This window comes from Dendrobates tinctorius, unplaced genomic scaffold (assembly GCF_039654945.1).
Source record: "Dendrobates tinctorius isolate UK_male_01 unplaced genomic scaffold, ASM3965494v1 ptg000062l, whole genome shotgun sequence".
NCBI lineage: Eukaryota > Metazoa > Chordata > Amphibia > Anura > Dendrobatidae > Dendrobates > Dendrobates tinctorius.
The window spans coordinates 13776597-13796724 of NW_027361730.1; the positions used below are offsets into that span (position 1 = coordinate 13776597).

General features: G+C 43.0%; 1 protein-coding gene across 2 annotated transcripts in view; it reads right to left on the bottom strand.

Annotated features, from left to right (window-relative positions):
* Positions 1-20128, bottom strand: part of TYMP (thymidine phosphorylase) — a 61961-nt gene that overhangs the window by 36876 nt on the left and 4957 nt on the right. For both annotated transcript variants that reach the window (XM_073579294.1, XM_073579295.1), the window contains exons 2-6: positions 18218-18248; positions 17631-17756; positions 12768-12970; positions 3528-3626; positions 1020-1149 (exon numbers count right to left, since the gene is read on the bottom strand). In XM_073579294.1, the coding sequence (XP_073435395.1) occupies positions 1020-1149; positions 3528-3626; positions 12768-12970; positions 17631-17756; positions 18218-18248 (589 nt within the window). The remainder of the gene's footprint in view (positions 1-1019; positions 1150-3527; positions 3627-12767; positions 12971-17630; positions 17757-18217; positions 18249-20128) is intronic.

Genomic DNA, 20128 nt, shown 5'->3' on the forward strand with positions numbered 1-20128 from the left:
CCTTCACGACAGGCACCGTACATGTCGTGTCTCCCCCTTTGATGTGGGCTCCAGCACTGAGCCCACATCTTTCCCAGCACATGTCAGCTGTTTTGAACAGCTGACATGTGCCTCTAACAGCCGTGGGTAGAATCATGATCCACCCCCGGCTGTTAACCTGTTAAATGCCGCTGTCAGTCTCTGACAGCGGCATTTAACTAGCGCTTACTGGAAGCTTGCCGTAAATCTTGCCCATCAGTGACTCCGTCACGAGATCGCGGGTCACTGATGGGTTGGCATGACAACCAGAGGTCTCCAGCAGTGGTCAGCGCTCATAGCAAGTGAGAATTTGTGCTACACACAGGCGATCTGATTATCACCTGTGTGTAGCAGAGGCGATCGGACAACTGCAGCTTCTAGTCTCCCTTGGAGACTATTGAAGCATGCAAAAAAGTAAACAAAAAGTTATTAAAAAAGAAAATAAATAAAGGTTCAAATCCCCTCATTCGCCCCATTCAATATAAAAAATCAAATATACACATATTTGGAATCGTCGCGTTCAGAATCGCATGATCTATCAATATATAAAAATAATTAATCCGATCAATAAACAGCGTAGCAAAAAAAGTCAAAACCCCAGAATTAAATTTTTTGGTCGCCGCAACGTTGCATTAAAATGCAATAATGGGTGATCAAAACATTGTGCACACACCAAAATGGTATCATTAAAAATGTCAGCTCGGCATGCAAAAATAAGCCCTCACCCGGCCCCAGATCCTGAAAAAGGGAAACGCTACGGGTCTCACAATTTTTTTTTTTAACAAACTTTGGATTTTTTTTTTCACCACTTAAATAAAAAAGAACCTAGACATATTTGATGTCTGTGAACTTGTAATGATCTGGAGAATCATATTAGCTGGTCAGTTTTAGCATTTAGTGAACATGGTAAAAAATCCAAAAAAGCTGTTGTGGAATTGCACTTTTTTTTTGCACTTTCACCACACCTGGAATTTTGGAGTGGCAGGTATAAGATATACTACCTGTTATAAGTGGCAGACTGTCCACAGTGGCAGTCACATCTCGCATCTCATAAAAGATCTTATCAGCTGGTACAAGGTTCTTAGATTGTCCAACAATACAGCAACCAACAGAGCGTAGGATTTCCATCATCTGCGTATAAAACACAAAGGTTTGTATAGAGGAGTAATAGTGGCAATGTATAGCCAATTGGGGCCTATTATGTCTCCACATTATATTGAATGACATCTCTGTGACCCCTCAGTTACTCCCCTGCACTTATAGATCACATATACTGGCTAATCATTTCTTGATTAATATAATTAATTACTTACTCGTTTACTAAACAAGCTGACTCTGGTTCAAGTTCCCCTAGCAGAGACTTTGGCTAGGTAGATGATTCATGTACAGTAGCTCCACTTAGAATTCATGTGATGTATCTCCAAACAGCCTGAATTAGCACTATACAGTCATGGCCAAAGGTTTTGAGACTCACACAAATTTGTTGCTTTGGTGGTATTAGATCTTTTAGTCAGATATTTATGTGGTTACTAAAGTACAATTATAAGCATTTCATAAGATTTTAAGCTATTATTGACAAATACATCAAGTTTATGCAAAGACTCATTATTTATTATTCAAGACTTCTGCAATTTACCCTAGTTGCTGGATACCAGCATTCAGACTAATGACAACCCATTCTTGTCTCATCATTGATTAGGCTGGGTTCATACTGCGTTAATGCAGTCCGTTTAATGGATTGCGTTACACCACGGCATAACGCGATGTAACGCAATCCGTTAACGCTGCCATTCACTCCCATTACCAAGCGCATTGCTAACACATGCCATTCTTGGCATGCGCTAGCGATGTACCGTCATTCTGTGACGGACCCTCGGACACGGTCTGCAGTGTCCGAGTCTCCGTTACTGCTAGTGCAGATAAAGCATCTGTGCTAGCGGTATAGCATAACGCGATCGCGTTATGCTATAGCATTAATGCAGTCCGTCAATGCTATGCGTTGAACGGACTGCATTAACGCAGTATGAACCTGGCCTTAGAGTTTATCACAATTTCTGTGTTTTTGTTTGTCCACCCGCTTTTTGAGGATCACAATGCGATTGAGATCTGGGGAGTCTTTTCGCCATGGGCCCAAAATGCAAATGTTTTATTTAATGAGCCACTTAGCTATCACTTTTGCCTTGCGACATGCTCTCCATCATGCTGGAAAAGCATTATTCATCACCAAATTGTTTCTGGATCGCTGAAAGAAGTTGCTCTTAGGGAATGTTTAGATCCAGTTCCTTACTCATGGAAGTTCATAAACAAAATTGTGAGCGAGCTCACTGCTTTAGATGAAAAGCAACCTCACACATTATTGGTTTCAGGATGCTTTACTGTTGGCTTGACACAGGACTCACAGTAACCTTCACTTTTTCTTCTTGGGACAGTCATTCTTCCAGAAGTCCGAAGCAATCTGAAGGGGGGCCTTCGTCAGAGAAAATAACTTTGCAGGGTATACAGTAATTGGGCTGCAGAGGACTGGGGTGACTGCAAAAAACTTGGGTAAAGTTATTTTTTTCCTGAAGAAGCCCCCTTTCAGACTGTTTGGGACATCTGAAAGCGTGATTAAAGTAAAGGCGAGTGTTACCATAGGTCCTGTCATGTGTCATGCTAACAGCAAAGCATCCTGAGACCATTCATGTGTAGGGTTACTTTTCATACAAGGCAGTGGACTCTCTCACAGTTTTACTTAACAACAGTGCCATGAGTAAAGAACAGTATCTATACATCCTCCAAGAGTAACCATCTCCAATGATTCAGGAACAATTTGGTGAAGAACAATGCTTTTTCTAGCACGACAGGGCACCATGTCACAAGGATAAAGTGGCTTGGTGAACAAAACATTGAAATTTTGGATCCATGGCCAGGAAACTCCCCAGATATCAATCCCATTGAGAACCTGTGGTTAATCCACAAAAAGCAGATGAACAAACAAAATAACAAAAATTGTGCTAAACTCCAAGCAGTGATTAGAAAAGAATGGGTTACTATCTGTAAAGATTTGGCCAGAAGCTGATATCCATCTGCATGAGTGAATTGTAGAAGTCTTGAAAATAAAGGTCAAATGTTGAGTCTTTACATGAACTTCTGTAACCATACAAAAATCTGATTAATAGATCTAAAAATACTGAAGCAGAAAACTTTGTGAAAACAAAAATGTTTGTCAATCTCAAAACTTTTGGCCATGAATGTACATGTACAACAATTTTGTCACTCCCTTTTTCTCGTTAGACTAAGCTCTTACTGACAGTTCATTGTTCTTTTAAAGAATTTGTATTTCATGGAATAGATATGCCAAATATTTAGAAAGGAATACCTTTTAAATTATTAAAAAAAATTCAAGTACTTGACAATTCTTACGGGATAAGTTTCCCTGTGTTTTTGAAATGTGTCAGAATAATCTCCAGTAACTTGTTGTTCCTTTTTTTTCTCCTGTTTATAGTTACTCTTCATTTATTTTGACATACCTGTTCAGGGTTCTGCTGTGAGCTGAATCCTGGAACTGACTCCAATTTATCCAAAGTCCCTCCAGTGTGCCCCAGTCCTCTCCCACTGATCATTGGAACCTTAAAACGAACACAAGAAATTATAAATAGTAAAAAGTGAAAAACTGTTTGGTGGACAAAAATGCACCCACATAGAGCAGTATCACCTGGTAAGGATAGTTATTCCCATAGTCCTAACTGTGGAGCTGAGGACACTTCAAGATACTGGAATCAACATAATCTATTATGGTTACTTACCATAAAGATAAGAAATGATTAGTATCAAGTTAAAATTAACAACAAATATAAAAAACAATTAAAAATACAGGGCGATCAAGTCTCCAAAAAAGGGGAGGGAAGGAGCAAATATAACAAAACAAGTATAAGCAGGTGATGAAGAGAGGGCAGGGGTAGTTGTGTGTCAAAAGGCCCTGTTATACCATATGTGTGATTACTGACAAAAAGCGCCCAGTGAGTGCTGGAAGTTGCTTCAAAAACTGGGTTTGCAAGTAGAAAGCTAAGTAGGTGTCCATTAATAGGCAGTGCTAATGGTACAGTAATCAGTAGTCCTCAATAACATGGATACAATCAAAGTATGCATCACATTAAACACCACAAGACTTTCCCCTGAAAGGAGGAAAAAAATCCTTCCTGCACCTTGCAGAGTACCTGAACCACCTAACCATAAACACAAGTGTATGGTCTCACTCAATGGTCACAAAGATGGCCACACACTAGACCTCATCTTCACCCGCCTCTGCTCCCTATCTAGCTTCTCTAACTCACCTCTTCCTCTCTCTGACCACAACCTACTTACATTCTCTTCCCTCTCCTCCTCAGGTCCACAATCCCCACCTCAAAAACTTGCACACCCTCGCAGAAATCTTCAACAACTCGATCTACACTCACTGTCTGAATCCCTCCTCCCTCTTACAGACATAAGTTCCCTACACAATGCGGATGCCGCTGCCGCTCTATATAACACCACACTAGCTGTAGCTTTGGAATCCGTTGCCCCTCTCAAACATACCAAAGCTCGCAAAATCAACAAACAGCCCTGGCACACCAGCCTGACCAAAGAACTGAGGCGGGCTTCCAGGGCTGCTGAGCAGAGATGGAAAAGATCCCACTCCAATGAGGACTTTGTCGCATTCAAACAGTCCCTCACTACTTTCAAGGCCACAATCGCTGCAGCAAAACAAACCTACTTCTCATCACTCATATCCTCCTTGTCTCACAACCCTAAACAGTTATTCAACACCTTCAATTCTCTCCTCCGACCCCCAGCACCTCCTCCCTCCCCACTCATCTCAGCTGAAGACTTTGCCTCATTTTTCAAGGAGAAGATTGATAACATCAGAGACAGTCTTGGTCAACAACCCCCAGTACCCTTCCTCCTAAACTGCCCTGCCCTCCTCCTCCAAAAGCAACTTCTCCACCATTACAGAAGATCGGCTCTCCACTCTACTCTCAAGATCACATCTCACTACCTGTGCACTAGACCCGATCCCATCCCACTTCATCCCAAAACTCACCACAGTCTTCATCCCAACCCTAACCCACCTCTTCAACCTATCACTAACAACTGGTGTTTTCCTCTCAAGCTTTAAACATGCCTCAATCACACCTATCTTCAAAAAGCCCTCTATTGACCCATCCTCTGTATCCAGCTATCGTCCTATATCACTTCTCCCCTATACCTCAAAACTACTGGAACAACACGTCCATCTTGAACTGTCCTCCCACCTCTCTTCTTGCTCCCTCCTTGACCGATTACAATCTGGCTTCCGGCCACACCACTCCACTAAAACTGCCCTAACTAAGGTCACCAATGACCTACTAGCCGCCAAGGCCAAGCGACACTACTCTGTCCTTCTCCTCCTTAACCTGTCTTCTGCCTATGACACAGTGGACCATTCCCTATTACTACAGACCCTCTCATCTCTTGATATCACAGACTTGGCCCTATCTTGGATTGCGTCATACCTAACAGACCGGACATTTAGTGTCTCCTACTCGCACACCACCTCCTCACCGCACCCCCTATCCGTCGGAGTCCCGCAAGGTTCAGTCTTAGGGCCCCTGCTCTTCTCCATTTACACCTTCGGCCTCGGACAGCTCATAGAATCTCATGGCTTTCAGTATCACCTCTATGCTGATGACACACAGATCTACATCTCTGGACCAGATATCACCTCCAAACTAAACAGAATCCCTCAATGTCTGTCTGCTATTTCATCCTTCTTCTCTGCTAGATTTCTAAAACTTAATATGGACAAAACAGAATGAATCATCTTTTCCCCATCTCACGTGACCCCCCCAACGGACCTTGCATTAAAGGAAACCTTCAAAAAGAACCTGGAGACCTACCTCTTCCGACAAGCCTACAACCTGCAGTAACTACCGATCCACCAAACCGCTGCACGACTAGCTCTACCCTCGCCTACTGTATCCTCACCCATCCCTTGTAGCTTGTGAGCCCTCGCGGGCAGGGTCCTCGCTCATTCTGTACCAGTCGTGACTTGTTTTGTTTAAGATTACTGTACTTGTATGTATTATGTATACCCCTCCTCACATGTAAAGCGCCATGGAATAAATGGCGCTATAATAATAAATAATAATAAAGTGTATGAGAAGTAGGATTATGGTTTATGACCTATTAGGAGAGCGGTACCAGGGTCAGCGCAGCTGCATCGATTGCTGCGTTCACCCCCACGCCCGACGAGTGCTGTTTCGCACAAGGGCTTCTTCCAAGGGCATGGCAGGTATAGGGGGGGTAATGTATGTTAAATACCATGGTGCTGATGACGCAAATTACATGTGAGGGCGTTTCCATGACGTTTCATCAACATGCGCCTTTGGGACCCGCCTCTTATAGCAAAAAGGGACTTCTGGAATCGCGGTCTGTGACATGCAGTGTAAAGCACTGCGGTCACTTGGGTGAGTGCTTCTGGATGTCAGAGGAAAGTTCGGGCCCGGCACATGCGCTGAATACGTCAGGAAGGTCGGGTGTAATGAAAGGAAGAATCAGAAGGTATATGTGATAGGCTGCTGTGCCGCCAATGTGAATGGAGGAAAGAGGATATGAATTATACTGAACCTAAGTGTATAAAAGGTGAATGGGGCTGAGATGTGTCCCTGGTGTGTGAAGATAATATAGAGAATAAATAATAAAGTAAGAGGGAAAGGAAATATAAAACTATTTTGACAAATGTGAAGGAGTTACCTTAAAGTAGAGGGAGTGATAGGATTTACAATGATCTTAGATGATTGGGGTTCATTCGATTCTGTCTAGGGAAATAAGCAGCATTGGTGGAAAGGACCACATTGGTGAAAATCAGATGACAATAATACTATAGTGCCCAACCATAGTATAAGATAAACCCAATCATAAATCTACATAGTGAAGCCAGTGGCTATCATGTTTATATAGAAACAGGGCTCAATAGCGTGCCAAAGTGCATTTTATAAATAATTTATTAGAAAAGGAATCTAAAAACATACGTTAATTGGTAAAAGAAATTGAGAAAGTGTTAAAATTGTGCATGAGCAGTGGCCCTTCTATAACAAAAGCCTGTGTGTAAAGTGCCCACTGTGCTGGTGTAAAAAAAAATGGAGGGGAGGAATAAAAATGGACAGAAGTTGTCTCCTACTTGCCTACTTAGCTTTCTAATTGCAAACCAAGTTTTTGTAGCAACTTCCAGCGCTCACTGGGCCCTTTTTGTCAGTAATCACACATATGATATAATATGATATAACAGTGCCTTTGACACATAACTACCCCTGCCCTCTCTTCATCATAGAATCATAGAATCATAGAATCGTAGAGTTGGAAGGGACCTCCTGGGCCATCTGGTCCAACCCCCTGCTCAAAGCAGGATTCGCTAAATCATCCCAGTCAGATGTCTGTCCAGCCTCTGTTTGAAGACTTCCATTGAAGGAGAACTCACCACTTCTCGTGGCAGCCTGTTCCACTCATTGATCACTCTAACTGTCAAAAAGTTTTTTCTAATATCTAATCTGTGTCTCTTCCCATTCAGTTTCATCCCATTGCTTCTAGTCTTTCCTTGTGCAAATGAGAATAAAGTTGATCCTTCTACAATGTGACAGCCCTTTAGACATCACTTGCTTACAGTATACTACTTTTGCTATTTTTGCTGCTTCCCTCCCCTTTATTGGAGGCTTGATCGCCCTGTCTTTTTAATGGTTTTTTATATTTGTTGTTAATTAATAAAGATATTAATTTTAACTTACTACAAATCACTTCTTATCTTTATGGCACCTATCCATAATAGATTATGCTGATTCTGGTAAGGATAGTGAAAGGCGGGAGTATGGGCTTACGTGGCAGGCACAACACCTGTAGATGCGTGTAACTGCTGCTTCAGCCCCATAACTGAAGGAGAAAACCTTCTTCCACATGAATAATAGTGGAGGAAGACAATATCACATTGAACGGGCAGCACTGCGGTAAATGAGAAGCATTTTGTGTTCAAATATGGTTCTTTTACTTGAAAAAAGTGTCGGTCCAGGGCTGAAACGTGTTGGGACAATAGAGAACCATTTCAGAACACAAAAGGCTTCTCATTTACCTCAGAGCAGCCCGTTCAACATGATATCGTATTATCCTCCTCTACTACAAATAGTAAAAACTGAGGCAATAATCCATTTATTTTGGGTCAAAAAGTCATAATTGTGTGAAGTCTGTCCGCGGATCTGGACTGCAGTAGGGACAGCACCCCGAGAAACCCAGAGACCCTTAACCCCTATACAGGGATCTGGAATTGTAGCAAGGCCCAAGGGGGTGGCTGCCTGGTGGAGCAGTGCGCCAGAGCAGGATGGTCGCCAATAGGGAAGAAGGCGGGGAAACAAAAACATAGTCAGAAACTGGGAGAGCAGCAAGGTACAAAAACGGCAGGCAGTAGCAGAGTCAAATATCCAGGCCAAGGTCACAAACCGGGAGGGCGGCAAGGTACAAAAACGGCAGGCAGTAGCAGAGTCGATTATCCAGGCCAACGTCAGAACCCGGGAGAATGGCAGAGGTACAAAATCGTCAGGCAGTAGAGGGGTCAGAAATCCAGGCTGAGGTCAGAGTCAAACAATAGCAAATCACACAGTAGCACATAGGGAAACCAAGAATATATCCGGCGGCTTGCAAGACCAGTCCCAAGGTATTTGAGGGATCAGGTCATCCCTCACAGGCTCCCCGACTGATGATGTCATCAGGACCGCCCCCAGGACCAGGCCAGATGGTGATGCACCAACCCCTTCATGATTGACAGAGGAGCGGAGCCTGCGTCCATCAGATGCCTGCGCAGGAGCCCCTTCTCTGTCGCCGCCATCACTCAGGGGCAAACCACGGCGCCTCCCAGTGGCCGAGGCAGGAACTGCAGGCCCCGAGTCTGACGGCGACGTGACAGTCCGGTGCCTCCTAGTGGCCGAGGCCGGGACAGCAAGCCCCAAGTCTGACTGCAACGTGACAAATTGGAGACATTTTGTCTGTAGATGTTACTTGTCTAAGAAAGTCAATAAATGACATACTACCAAATTCCACGTATGTGAATGAATTGTGTGTTCTCAGGCGCTTATCACCTCTAAATTAATAGATTTCATAGGTCTTGAATAACAATTTGTGAACAGAACTCAGACAATGTTACTGTTTAAAAAAACAAACATCCACACGTACACATATCTCTTATTAATAAGGTGATGGAAGGTGAAGTAAGAATGAAACTACAGGTTTTCCAGATGCCTGCCAACCGTACAGCTTGATTCTATGTCTTTTGTGAATTTCAAAATTTTATTCAAGCTAGTTAGTTAACCTCTTAACAACCTGAAGTTGGGAGGAAGTGTATGACTAAGGCTCAGGAGCTAATCCCACTCTATATATACCTAAATGACCTTAGAACATGCTACTGCCACGTTAGAAGATGAACGTGTACCCAATAGCTTGACCCATTACGTTTATTTAATAGTCACTACTGGGGTCCCCTACGACACACCATCTGAGTCACATAACGCATCTAAAGCAGCCATCCTAGTACTTTGACTAATCAATACACTGCAATGCTTTGTTTTTGCCATTGCAGATCCATGTTTCCTAGTGGAACTATCAATGCACTAAAAAAAAATTGGGGTCTTTTTGCTAGATTTTAACACGTGTTATAAGTTATTATAGTCACTTTCAGAGGCTTGGCTGGTCTTTGCTTGCCATGTTCTCTCCTACTAATGCACACTGACAGTGCACTCTTTTGTTGGGCCATGACAGTTCTCATCAGAGCCAGCAAGGGAGGTCACTGTCACTGTGCATTGAAAATGATATCGCACAGTGACAACTGAGTGGAGCTCGTACTGAGCATACGTTGGAATTGACAACCACTGCATGCTCAGTAGAGCTGGGACTAGACCAATCACTGAATCAGACGTGACTGTTAATGCTATGTGTCAGGGTGGGGACAGAGGCTGTGCCCGCAGCCCCTTTGCCCCATGCACTGGGGATTTTCAAATGAAATGTCATCAAACCAGAAGTAGGTAAAAAAAAATAAAGCAGTTAGATAGAGTAGAAAAGGAAGGTAGTTACTTTTTAACCATAGTACAGTATATTAGAAGATAGATTAGATTATTGCATTAAATAGATATACATTTAGGTTTAAATCGGTGCTAGTTTTGGACCACCTCTTTAGGGATAAACCATCAATGTAAAAGTCAACCCCTTTTAAGTTCCCGACCTGTGACGCCACGTAGGTGTCATGAAACTCTGTGCCTTCCTGACCTGTGACGCCACATAGGCGTCATGGCGGGATCGCTTTCCTGCTGGTCGGTGACTGATGTCACTGAAATGTCACCCAAACTGCAGGTACGTGAGGACCTGTAGTTGACCCCAGGGGGGTGGCATTGCCCCCCCCATGGCTACGATCGCTCTGGTGACCTCTGTGTCACCTCCTCCCAGATCTGATTGGAGCTAGCGTCCATGTGATGCTATCCCTCCAATCAGATGTGGATAGGCGCAGTGAATTATGGCTGCCCTCGCTCTTCAGCCTCATCCCGTCCATGAAAGCTGAAGAGTGAGGCCCTGCTGCTGCCACTGCCGCCTGAACGCGATATGCCACCCCTGCCATCCGGTACTCCCCTCTGCTTCCCTCCGCTCCCCCCGCTGTCCTATTCCACCTCCGCTCCCTCCCTCCATCCCGGTGATCACCCCCCTGCCCCGGTGATAACCCCCTGCTGCTGCCGGCTCCTGCATCTCCTCAGCCCCCTCCTGCCCCCCCCGCCTGACAGCCCCCTCCTGCCCCCGGTGATCACCCCCATGCCCCGGTTATCACCCCCCTGCTGCTGCCAGCTCCTGCATCTCCTCAGCCCCCTCCTTGCCCCCCCATGCCTGGCAGCCCCCTCCTGCCCCCCCTGCGCCTGACAGCCCCCTCCTGCCCTCGGTGATCACCCCCCGCCCCAGTGTTCACCCCCCTACCCTAGTTATCACGCCCGCTCACCCCAGTGATCACCCCCCCTGCTGCTGCTGCCGGCTCCTACATCTCCTCAGCCCCCTTCCTAATTTTCCATTCAAAAAGTCAAAGGGCTCTCCTTCCCTTCTGAGCCCTGCCGTGCACCCAAACAGTGGTTTATGACCACATATGAGGCATCAGTGTACTCAGGAGAAATTGCCCAACAAATTTTAGGATCCATTTTATCCTGTTGCCCATGTGAAAATGAAAAAAATTGAGCCTAAAAGAACATTTTTGTTGGAAAAATTAAAATGTCCATTTTATCCTTCCACGTTGCTTTAGTTCCGGTGAAGCACCTGAAGGGTTAATAATCTTCTTGGATGTAGTTTTGAGTAGCTTGAAGGGTGCAGTTTTTGGAATAGTGTCACTTTTGGGTGTTTTCTGTCATGTAGGAGCCTCAAAGGGAATTCAAATGTGATGTGGTCACTAAAAAAATGGTTTTGTAAATTTTGCTGAAAAAATGAGAAATTGCTGATAAACTTTGAACCCTTATAACTTCCTAACAAAAAAAAAATATTTTTTCCAAAATTTTACAAATATTCACAAAATTTCCGATTTTTTCACAAATAAAGGCAAAAATTATCAACCTAAATTTACCACTAACATGAAGCCCAATATGTCACGAATAAACAATCTCAGAATCACTAGGATCCGTTGAAGCGTTCCTGAGTTATTACATCATAAAGGGACACTGGTCAGAATTGCCAAAAATGGCCTGGTCATTAAGGTCAAAATGGGCTCGGTGGTGAAGGGGTTAAGAGGTAAATGGCTGGGATTGGAGTTTTTCTCTGTTCTCATTATTTAATGCATGACTATGGTGGTCAAATACTTGCCTCTGATCATGCAATCAGCAATGACATAGATGTATGTTACCCTGCAGGAACTATCTCCCGATGATGAACATGTATGTTATTCATTGTTATGGGTTTGTATGGCAGTTCACTTAGACATTGGTAAGCGGGCTTTGACGATGGTGTAAGGCCATGTGCACACGTTGCAGATTCTGCTGCGGATCCGCAGCGTTTCAGGCTCTGCAGGTCTGCAGCAGATTTAGCTGCGTTGTACAGTACCATTGTTTTCAATGGTAATCTGAAAAACGCTGTGCACATGATGCAGATTTTTCCGTGCAGATTTGCTGTGGGTTCAAATCCGCAGCATGTCACTTCTTTGTGCGGAATCCGCTGCGGTTTCACACCTGCTCCATTATGAGGTGTGAAACCGCAGGGCTAATCCGCAAGTAAACAGCAGGTCTTTTGACCTGAGAATTTACCTGCGGATTTTTCCAAATCTGCAGGACCTAAAACTACGTGTGCACATAGCCTTACATTCACAGACGCTTGCTAGCAGGCGTGCCTCACTGGCAGGTATTGTTCGCCTGTTTCATTCATTAAAATTGAACATGTGCATGATACCTGACAATTGTGCAAGCATCCCGGCAGATAGGATAAGACTCCGACTCATTGACGACGCTTATGTCCCAATGCGGCAACAAAGAACCTGTTTAAGGATTAAAGCCCGGTCATGGTAATTGGAGCTTGAGGAACATCTGAAAATACTGTGAATAATACTTTATGAATAAAAAATTAAAAAGTAATATCAGTAGAGTATAATAGTTTGATTATGGCTGCAGTACTGAATGTCGATTGCTTTGGGTAGTGCTTCATCTATTACAAGAGCTGCCTATTTCTGGTAGAAAAATAAAGGAAATACTTCTGCTTAGTACCTTGCAACCACAGGCAGCGAGTGCTGGAGCCAGAGGTAGGCTGACTTTGTCCCCAACTCCACCTGTCGAATGCTTGTCGACTAACAAACCACTCCATTCCTCTGGCCATTCCAGTACACAACCAGAGGCCACCATTTCCTTTGTCAATGTCATCGTTTCTTCTGGGTTCATTCCTCGAAGTCGGATTGCCATAAGCAAAGAGCCTAGAGATACAAATGCACAATGTCCTACACAGTATGCATGTTTGCCATTTTATATGTTAACATTGACATCACATAACTAATGAAGAAAGAGCGTTTGTTTTTTTCTTTATCAACTTTGTTGTATTTAGCATTCACTTTACTCTAAGTACAGTTTTCATCATCTTAATATATTACAATCATCATGTAATATAGCACTGTGTACTTATGTGAGATGTGTTGGCTCAGCAGAGTGGTATAATTGTGCATACCTGTATCCACACCAGTATAACACTGTGCCTGTTGTAAATAGATTTGCTTCTCTACTGTAATGCTGTTATTCAGTCACAAGATGTCGCTGTTGTCTAAGAATTGCTGAAAGATGGTGAGATGCTTGTAAAATATCAGCGGTGGGACTACAATGTGACTGATGTGAAACAGATGAAGAGGAGGTGCTGCCATCTTAAGGGCAGTCTGCCGTTAATGAAAACAGGGAGAGGATGTGCTGGAGAGGAATCTGACAACATCCTCTCCAGCAGGCAGCAGAAGTCAAGGCCAGCGGGCAGCTGAAGCTCAGGATGTGGGTAGGCCAGTGTAAAAAAATGAATACGGGTAAGTGAACCATTGAGCATTATTCAGATGTTGTTGGATACTATAAAGTAAATATTGTTGATATTATTTATATATCTCACCTCCCTATGCTGCCTCCTATCTATAGAAGAATGGTAATGGGACAAGGGTAGTGAAGTAAAACACCTTTATTAAACAGTGGGTGGCAAAAATTTGCACTGTGTGCAAAAAAGAGTGCCTGCACTAAATACAATGGTTAAATAAAAAGCATATTAAAAACAATTTATACATAGGATACATAAATACAACAGAAAGGGGAGCACAAGGAAGGTAAAAATGGTTGGTAGTTAATTAGTTAAAGTGCATAATTAATTAGAGTATATAATCATAATAGTTCCTCAGGAGTGAACCAATGGTAATATACATGTAAATGACAAAGCTCATTTATATAGTAAATTAAATAGTAACTGCAGTATACCCACACGCAGGGCCGGCGATAGCGGCAGGCAGACTAGGCAGCTGCCTAGTGCCCCCGCTAATCCAGGGGCCCCCAGCCAGTTTCATGAAGCTAATAGCGGCGCACCACACGGCCGCAATGAGGCCCGTGAGTCGGGGGGTCCGTCCAGCGCCAATGCCAACCCCCCGCCGCATTCAACTGTATCAGCATCATAGGCGCCGATACAATCAAAAGCAATGATAGAGAAGAGAGTGTCAGATGACACTCCTCCAATCATTACCCTTTGCCTCTGACACTGCAGGTGCGCAATGACTTTACTTCATCACACACCCGGAGCAGAACCTGGAGCATTGTGGGAAACAAGGAGAGGTGAGGATTGTGTTGGTTCTTTTTTTAAATCTAACAGTGAGTGAGTGCTGGACTATGGGTCTGGATTATGTTCTATGGGGGGGGCTGTTTCATACTCTGATGAGGCTATATTATACTATATGGGGGGCTACATTATAGTTTATGGGGAGCTGCATTATACTATATGAGGGGGGCTGCATTATACTATATGAGGGTTGCTGCATTATATTTTATTGGTGGGATGCATTATATTCTATGGGGTACTGCATTATACCCTATGAGGGGGCTACATTATATTCTATGAGGGTAGCTGCACTATACTATATGAAGGGGCTACATTATATTCTATGGATGGTGGGCTGTATTATACTCTCTGGGGGCTGCATCATACTCTGAGCTATCTTATACTATATGAGGTGGCTACATTATAGTCTATGGGGGCTGCATTATATTCTATGGGGGTCCTGCATTATACACTGTGAGGGGACATTATATTCTATAGGGATGCTGCATTCTACTATATGAGAGGTGCTGTATTATATTCTATGGTGGGGCTGCATTATACTCTGTGAGGGGGCTACATTATATTCCATGAGGGGTGGCTGCATTTTACTCTATGAGGGGGCTATTTTATATTCTATGGGGGTCTGTATTATACCCTACGAGGGGGCTGCATTATATTCTATGGGGGTTGCATTATACTATATGGAGGCTGCATTATACTGTATCAGACTATGGGCAGTGCATTATACTATATGTGCTACATGGGACCTGCATTATACTGTATTGAGGACTATGGGGAATACATTATACTATATTAAGAACTATGGGGTGCATTATACTATGGGAAGTGAATTGTACTACATGGAGCACTATGAGGGGTGCATTATACTATATGGAGGACTATGAGGAGTGTATTATACTTTATGGTGGAGTGTATTTTAATATATGGAGGACTGTGAGGCGTGTATTATACTATATGGCGGACTATGGGGAGTGTATTATACTGTATGGAGGACTATGGGGGGTGTATTAAACTATATGGAAGACTATGGGGCACGTTATATTATATGGCGGACTATGGGGCACATTATATTATATGGAGGACTATGGGGTGTGCATTAAACAATATGGAGGACTGTGGTGCACATTATACTATATGGAAGACTGTGGGGTACATTTTACTATGTGGAGGACTATGGGGTGTATTATACTAAACAAACAAAATGCTGCCTTGTTTATGCCAGAACAAAAATCATTGTTCTCAGCAGCACATCGCCCTGTAAAAACTGCAGATGTCCTGCTGATAACATGATATGTATGGGGACAGCTTGATCTATTAGTGATTGTTCTGTCCCCATAATTCTTCCACAGCTGGTGGAAAGAGGCTGGGATACAAGCATTGAACGACTTCAATGTTGTCGATCACGCTCGTTTAGTGGTCTGAACTCATTGCAAGTAACTACAACCGAAATATTTCTGTGTGATGTGCAATATGTCAGCATTTGGGGCCCCATTTTAAACTTTTGCCCAGGGCCCCACTTTGCCTAAAACCGGCCCTGCTCACACTCCCCTATTGCATAGTAAAAATAAATAAATAGTTGCTGCAGTATGCCCACTCACCCCAAATGTATACAACAATATAGAGGGGAGATATGAGGGGAATGTACACTGCACAGTATTGTAGAGGGGAAAGGGGATGTTAATAGCAGCAAGAGGTGAAAGTATTACATGATGGTGATGAAATTGTAGTGGTCTCCGGTTCAAGTGCGGCGAACACCCAGACGCGTGTTTCGGAACTGAGTCCTTTGTTAGGGGATGACACTCAAGTGAACCGGAGGGGTATATATAGGTGGAGGCCAATAGATAGAGACCTGGGGTTGGTCGCCGCATGCACGGCCAGGAGCAACCCGGAAGTCATGTGACCGACGATGTCAGGAAAGGGTCATGTGGCCCGATGCTTTAGACCCATAGAGACACATGCGCGCATGGTCAGTCTGAGTGTATAAACCACAGATGACAGCATTAAACGCTGGACAAAGAGGAGTATGGATGTTGCTGGAAAAGGATATAGAAATGAATGTGCATAATTGCAACATGTGGATAGTATAAGCAAGGAACGGGGGAACGGGGGAAAAAGGGGATGAATAATGGATGATAAAAGTAGTTCAGCTGTGGGCAAGAAGTAAATATAGTATTGTAATGGTCATAATGCAATTGAACTGTGCAAAAAGTGTGTGACTAGATATTAGTAATAATAAATAAATAATTAATAATTAATTATTGAATAAATTGAATAGCCCCAAATATGAAAAAAGGAGGTGGGTGAAGGGTATGTGCGTGTGGTGTGTGTGTGTGTGTGTGTGTTGTGTGTGACAGTGACCGCCAAGGGTGGGTGAAAAAAGGGGGTTGGGAAGGAGGGAATTGTCCCCTCCCATACACTCCCCACCCCTCTCCCCCCCAAACCCTTCTCCTTTTCCCCTCCTTTTTTCACCCCGCCTTGGGGGGGTCACTGTCACACACAACACACACACTCTTCGTATACTGTAAATTGTTTTTAATATGCTTTTTACTTAACCATTGTAATTAGTGCGGGCACTCTTTTTTGCACACAGTGCAAATCTTTGCCACCCACTGTTTAATAAAGGTGTTTTACTTCATTACCCGTGTCCCATTACCATTCGTCTCAGGTCCGTGCCTAATGGTTTCTTTGGTTCTTCTTTCTTTGAATGGTCTGCCATTCAACCTTTTAGGCTGTACACACTACTATTACGTATTATATATTTATTTACACATCCCTTTACCCTAGTTAAGCTAATTCTCCTATTTGATTTGGCCTGTCTATCAGTGGAGGTTGCACCCTACTTGACAGCGGATATGGCATTCCCTCACTCAACAATGGCGTCCCCTCGCTCAACCCTGGGAGTCCCTAGGACACATAATATAACCCCCAAGGAAGAATGCAGGCAGGCAACTTCAGTTCCACACTGAGGAGTAAATCCCTCACAGTCAAGGATTAATGATCTAGGAACAGTATGTGAGACAGTTCATGTAAGGCAGACAGCATAAGATTAACCTCATATCTGCAGGTTAATAGCGTTTTTTACATGACAGCTTCCCTTTAAGTTTTAGTTATGCCTCTGTGCAGAGCAAAAGAAAACATGCCGCAAACTCACAGATATGATTGATATGTATAGAACTGAATCATCTGGATTGTGTGGATGCCTCTGAAATGAAGAAGGCATTTTGTGCGTTTAAAATATTTTGTGGATAACTGTATACTATGCTATAAGCTATGTTTCTGGTTACCCAGCTGACATTCCTGTGCTTGGCCGCTCATTGTTACTTTTACCACATGTCTGATCTCTTGTGGGGACAATGCCAAGCCATCACGTTTCTTCGCAATTACATCACAAATGCGAAACTGGGACACATCTTGAAAGAAAACAAAGTAAAATAAATCACAAAGATATCAAAGATGTTTTATAAACTAGTTTTATAGTAAACATTGTATATCATTTTTTCCTCCCTTATTATTGTCAAGAAATGTTAATCCTCCATCACTGATTGGCAGCTTTCTGCCTATGCACAGTGAACACAGAAAGCTGCCAGTAGGTGGTGTGAGCGGGGGGCGGGGTTATACAGAGCTAAGCATTCAGAGAACTGATAGATGCTGCTCTCAGATGGAGTCGCAAAAACCTGGTGACAGATTTCCTTTAAGAATAAGGGGACTGCTAGCTTAGTGATCTTCATAACACTCATAGACTTCAATGGAGACCATGCACAGGCATGGGAACTTCTTTATATGACTGCAATAGGGGATTAGGTGAGGTCCAGGTTCCAATTTTAACCCATAAATAATATATAGGGCCTTCCCCTGGGCTGTTTTAGCATACCTTCGCCTCTAGGAACTGATATGGATGACATCTGAAAAACAAGAGAAAACATAAGTTACCTTTCCAGTCTGTATGCCGCCCTTGTGCCAAGCGGATCGTACACGGACAGCACAAAGTGCAATGGAAGTGAAACGGTTCTGAAGAATATTTATAAACTTTATAAACTTTTAAAAACTGACATATAGATGACAATATGAATGAAAAATTAGTGTGTATTTTTTTCTGGATAAAAAATGGATGATATTAGAAACGCTTGATTGAACCCAGTTTTACAGTGCAAATCTCCAATTATATTATTTGTAGCAGTAGAACATTTTTTGGAACGCTGTGTAACTTGGGAGCCGAGGTTCTACACAGTTCTATTAAAACATATCATATACAGGTTCTTTTTCTACTTTGATAAAACATTACAGCTGGCTTCATTACAATGGGTTAATCATTACTATGGAAAGCTGACATAACCCCTTAACCCCTAGGCCATTTTCCCTTTTTGTGTTTTTGCTTTTTGCTCCCCTACTTCCCAGAGCCATAACTTTTTATTTTTCTGTCAATATGGCCATGTGAGAGGTTGTTTTCTTGTTCGACTTGTACTTTTGAACGTCACCATTGGTTTTACCATATCATGTACTGGAAAAGTGCGGTAAAATTGCGAAAAAAAAGTGCAATTCCACAGCTGTGGGTTTTTTTTTTGTTTTTTTTTGTTTTTTACCATGTTCACAAAATGCTAAAACTAACCTTCAATTCTGATTCTCCAGGTTATTATGAGTTCACAGAGAGCAAACATGTCTAGGTTCTTTTTTTTTTAAGTGGTGAAAAATAATCCATCATTTGTTAAGAAAAAAATGACACCATTTTCTGAGTCCTGTAGCATCTCCATTTTTTGGGATCTGGAGTTGGGTGAGGGCTTATTTGCCCAGCTGACGGTTTTTTTGATAAAATTTTAGTGTACATACAATCATTTGGTCACCCATTATTGCATTTTATTGCAATGTAGCGGCGACCAAAAAAACATAATTCTGGTGTTTTGAATTTTTTTCTTGTTACGCTGTTTAGCGATTGGGTTAATTCTTTTTTTATATTGATTGGGCAATTCTGAACAGTTTTTTTTCATTGTTTCATTTTGAATGTGGCGAAAGAGGAGTTATTTGATCTTTTTTTCACTTTTAAAAACATTTTTTTTTTACTTTTTGCATGCTTCAACAGTCTCCATGGAAGACTAGAATCTGCAGTACTTTGATTGCATCTGCTACACACAGGCGATTATCAGATCTCCTGTGTGTAGCAGAAATGCTCATTTGCTATGAGCGCCGACCACAGGGGGCGCTCATAGCAACATGACAATCTGGAAATTACAACCACAGAGGTCTGCTGCAGACATCTGCTTGTCATGCCGACCCATCAGTGACTCGCGATCATGTGACAGGGTCATCAATGGGCGGGATTAGTGACGCGCTTCCCGTAATGTGTGATCGTGATTCCACCTGCGGATGTTGCTGGCACGTATCAGCTGTATAGATCAGCTGTCATGTGCCCGGAAAGGTGCGGGCTCAGTGCCGTAACTTGCTTCAAACAGGGGGAGTACGATATGTGCATACTATAGCGTCACATGTCGGGTTAAAGAACGTCTGTTACATTCAAAATGGGTTTTAAATTAATTTTACCATGAAATAGGGGACATAGCCCCTCTAAAAATTAAACAAGCAACGTACAGTGGGGGCATCAAACCGTGTGTGTGGGAATGTACAATGGGGACATAATATTGCATGGGGGACACAGTAGGCGCTATGAAAGGGGTATACTTTGTGGGAACACTGGTGAGTTTCACTAGGAGCAATATTTCTGGGTGGGAACATAAAAAGAACTGACCTTCGCTTAAAATAAAAATTTATTAAGTTGGGAGGTGAGGGACCA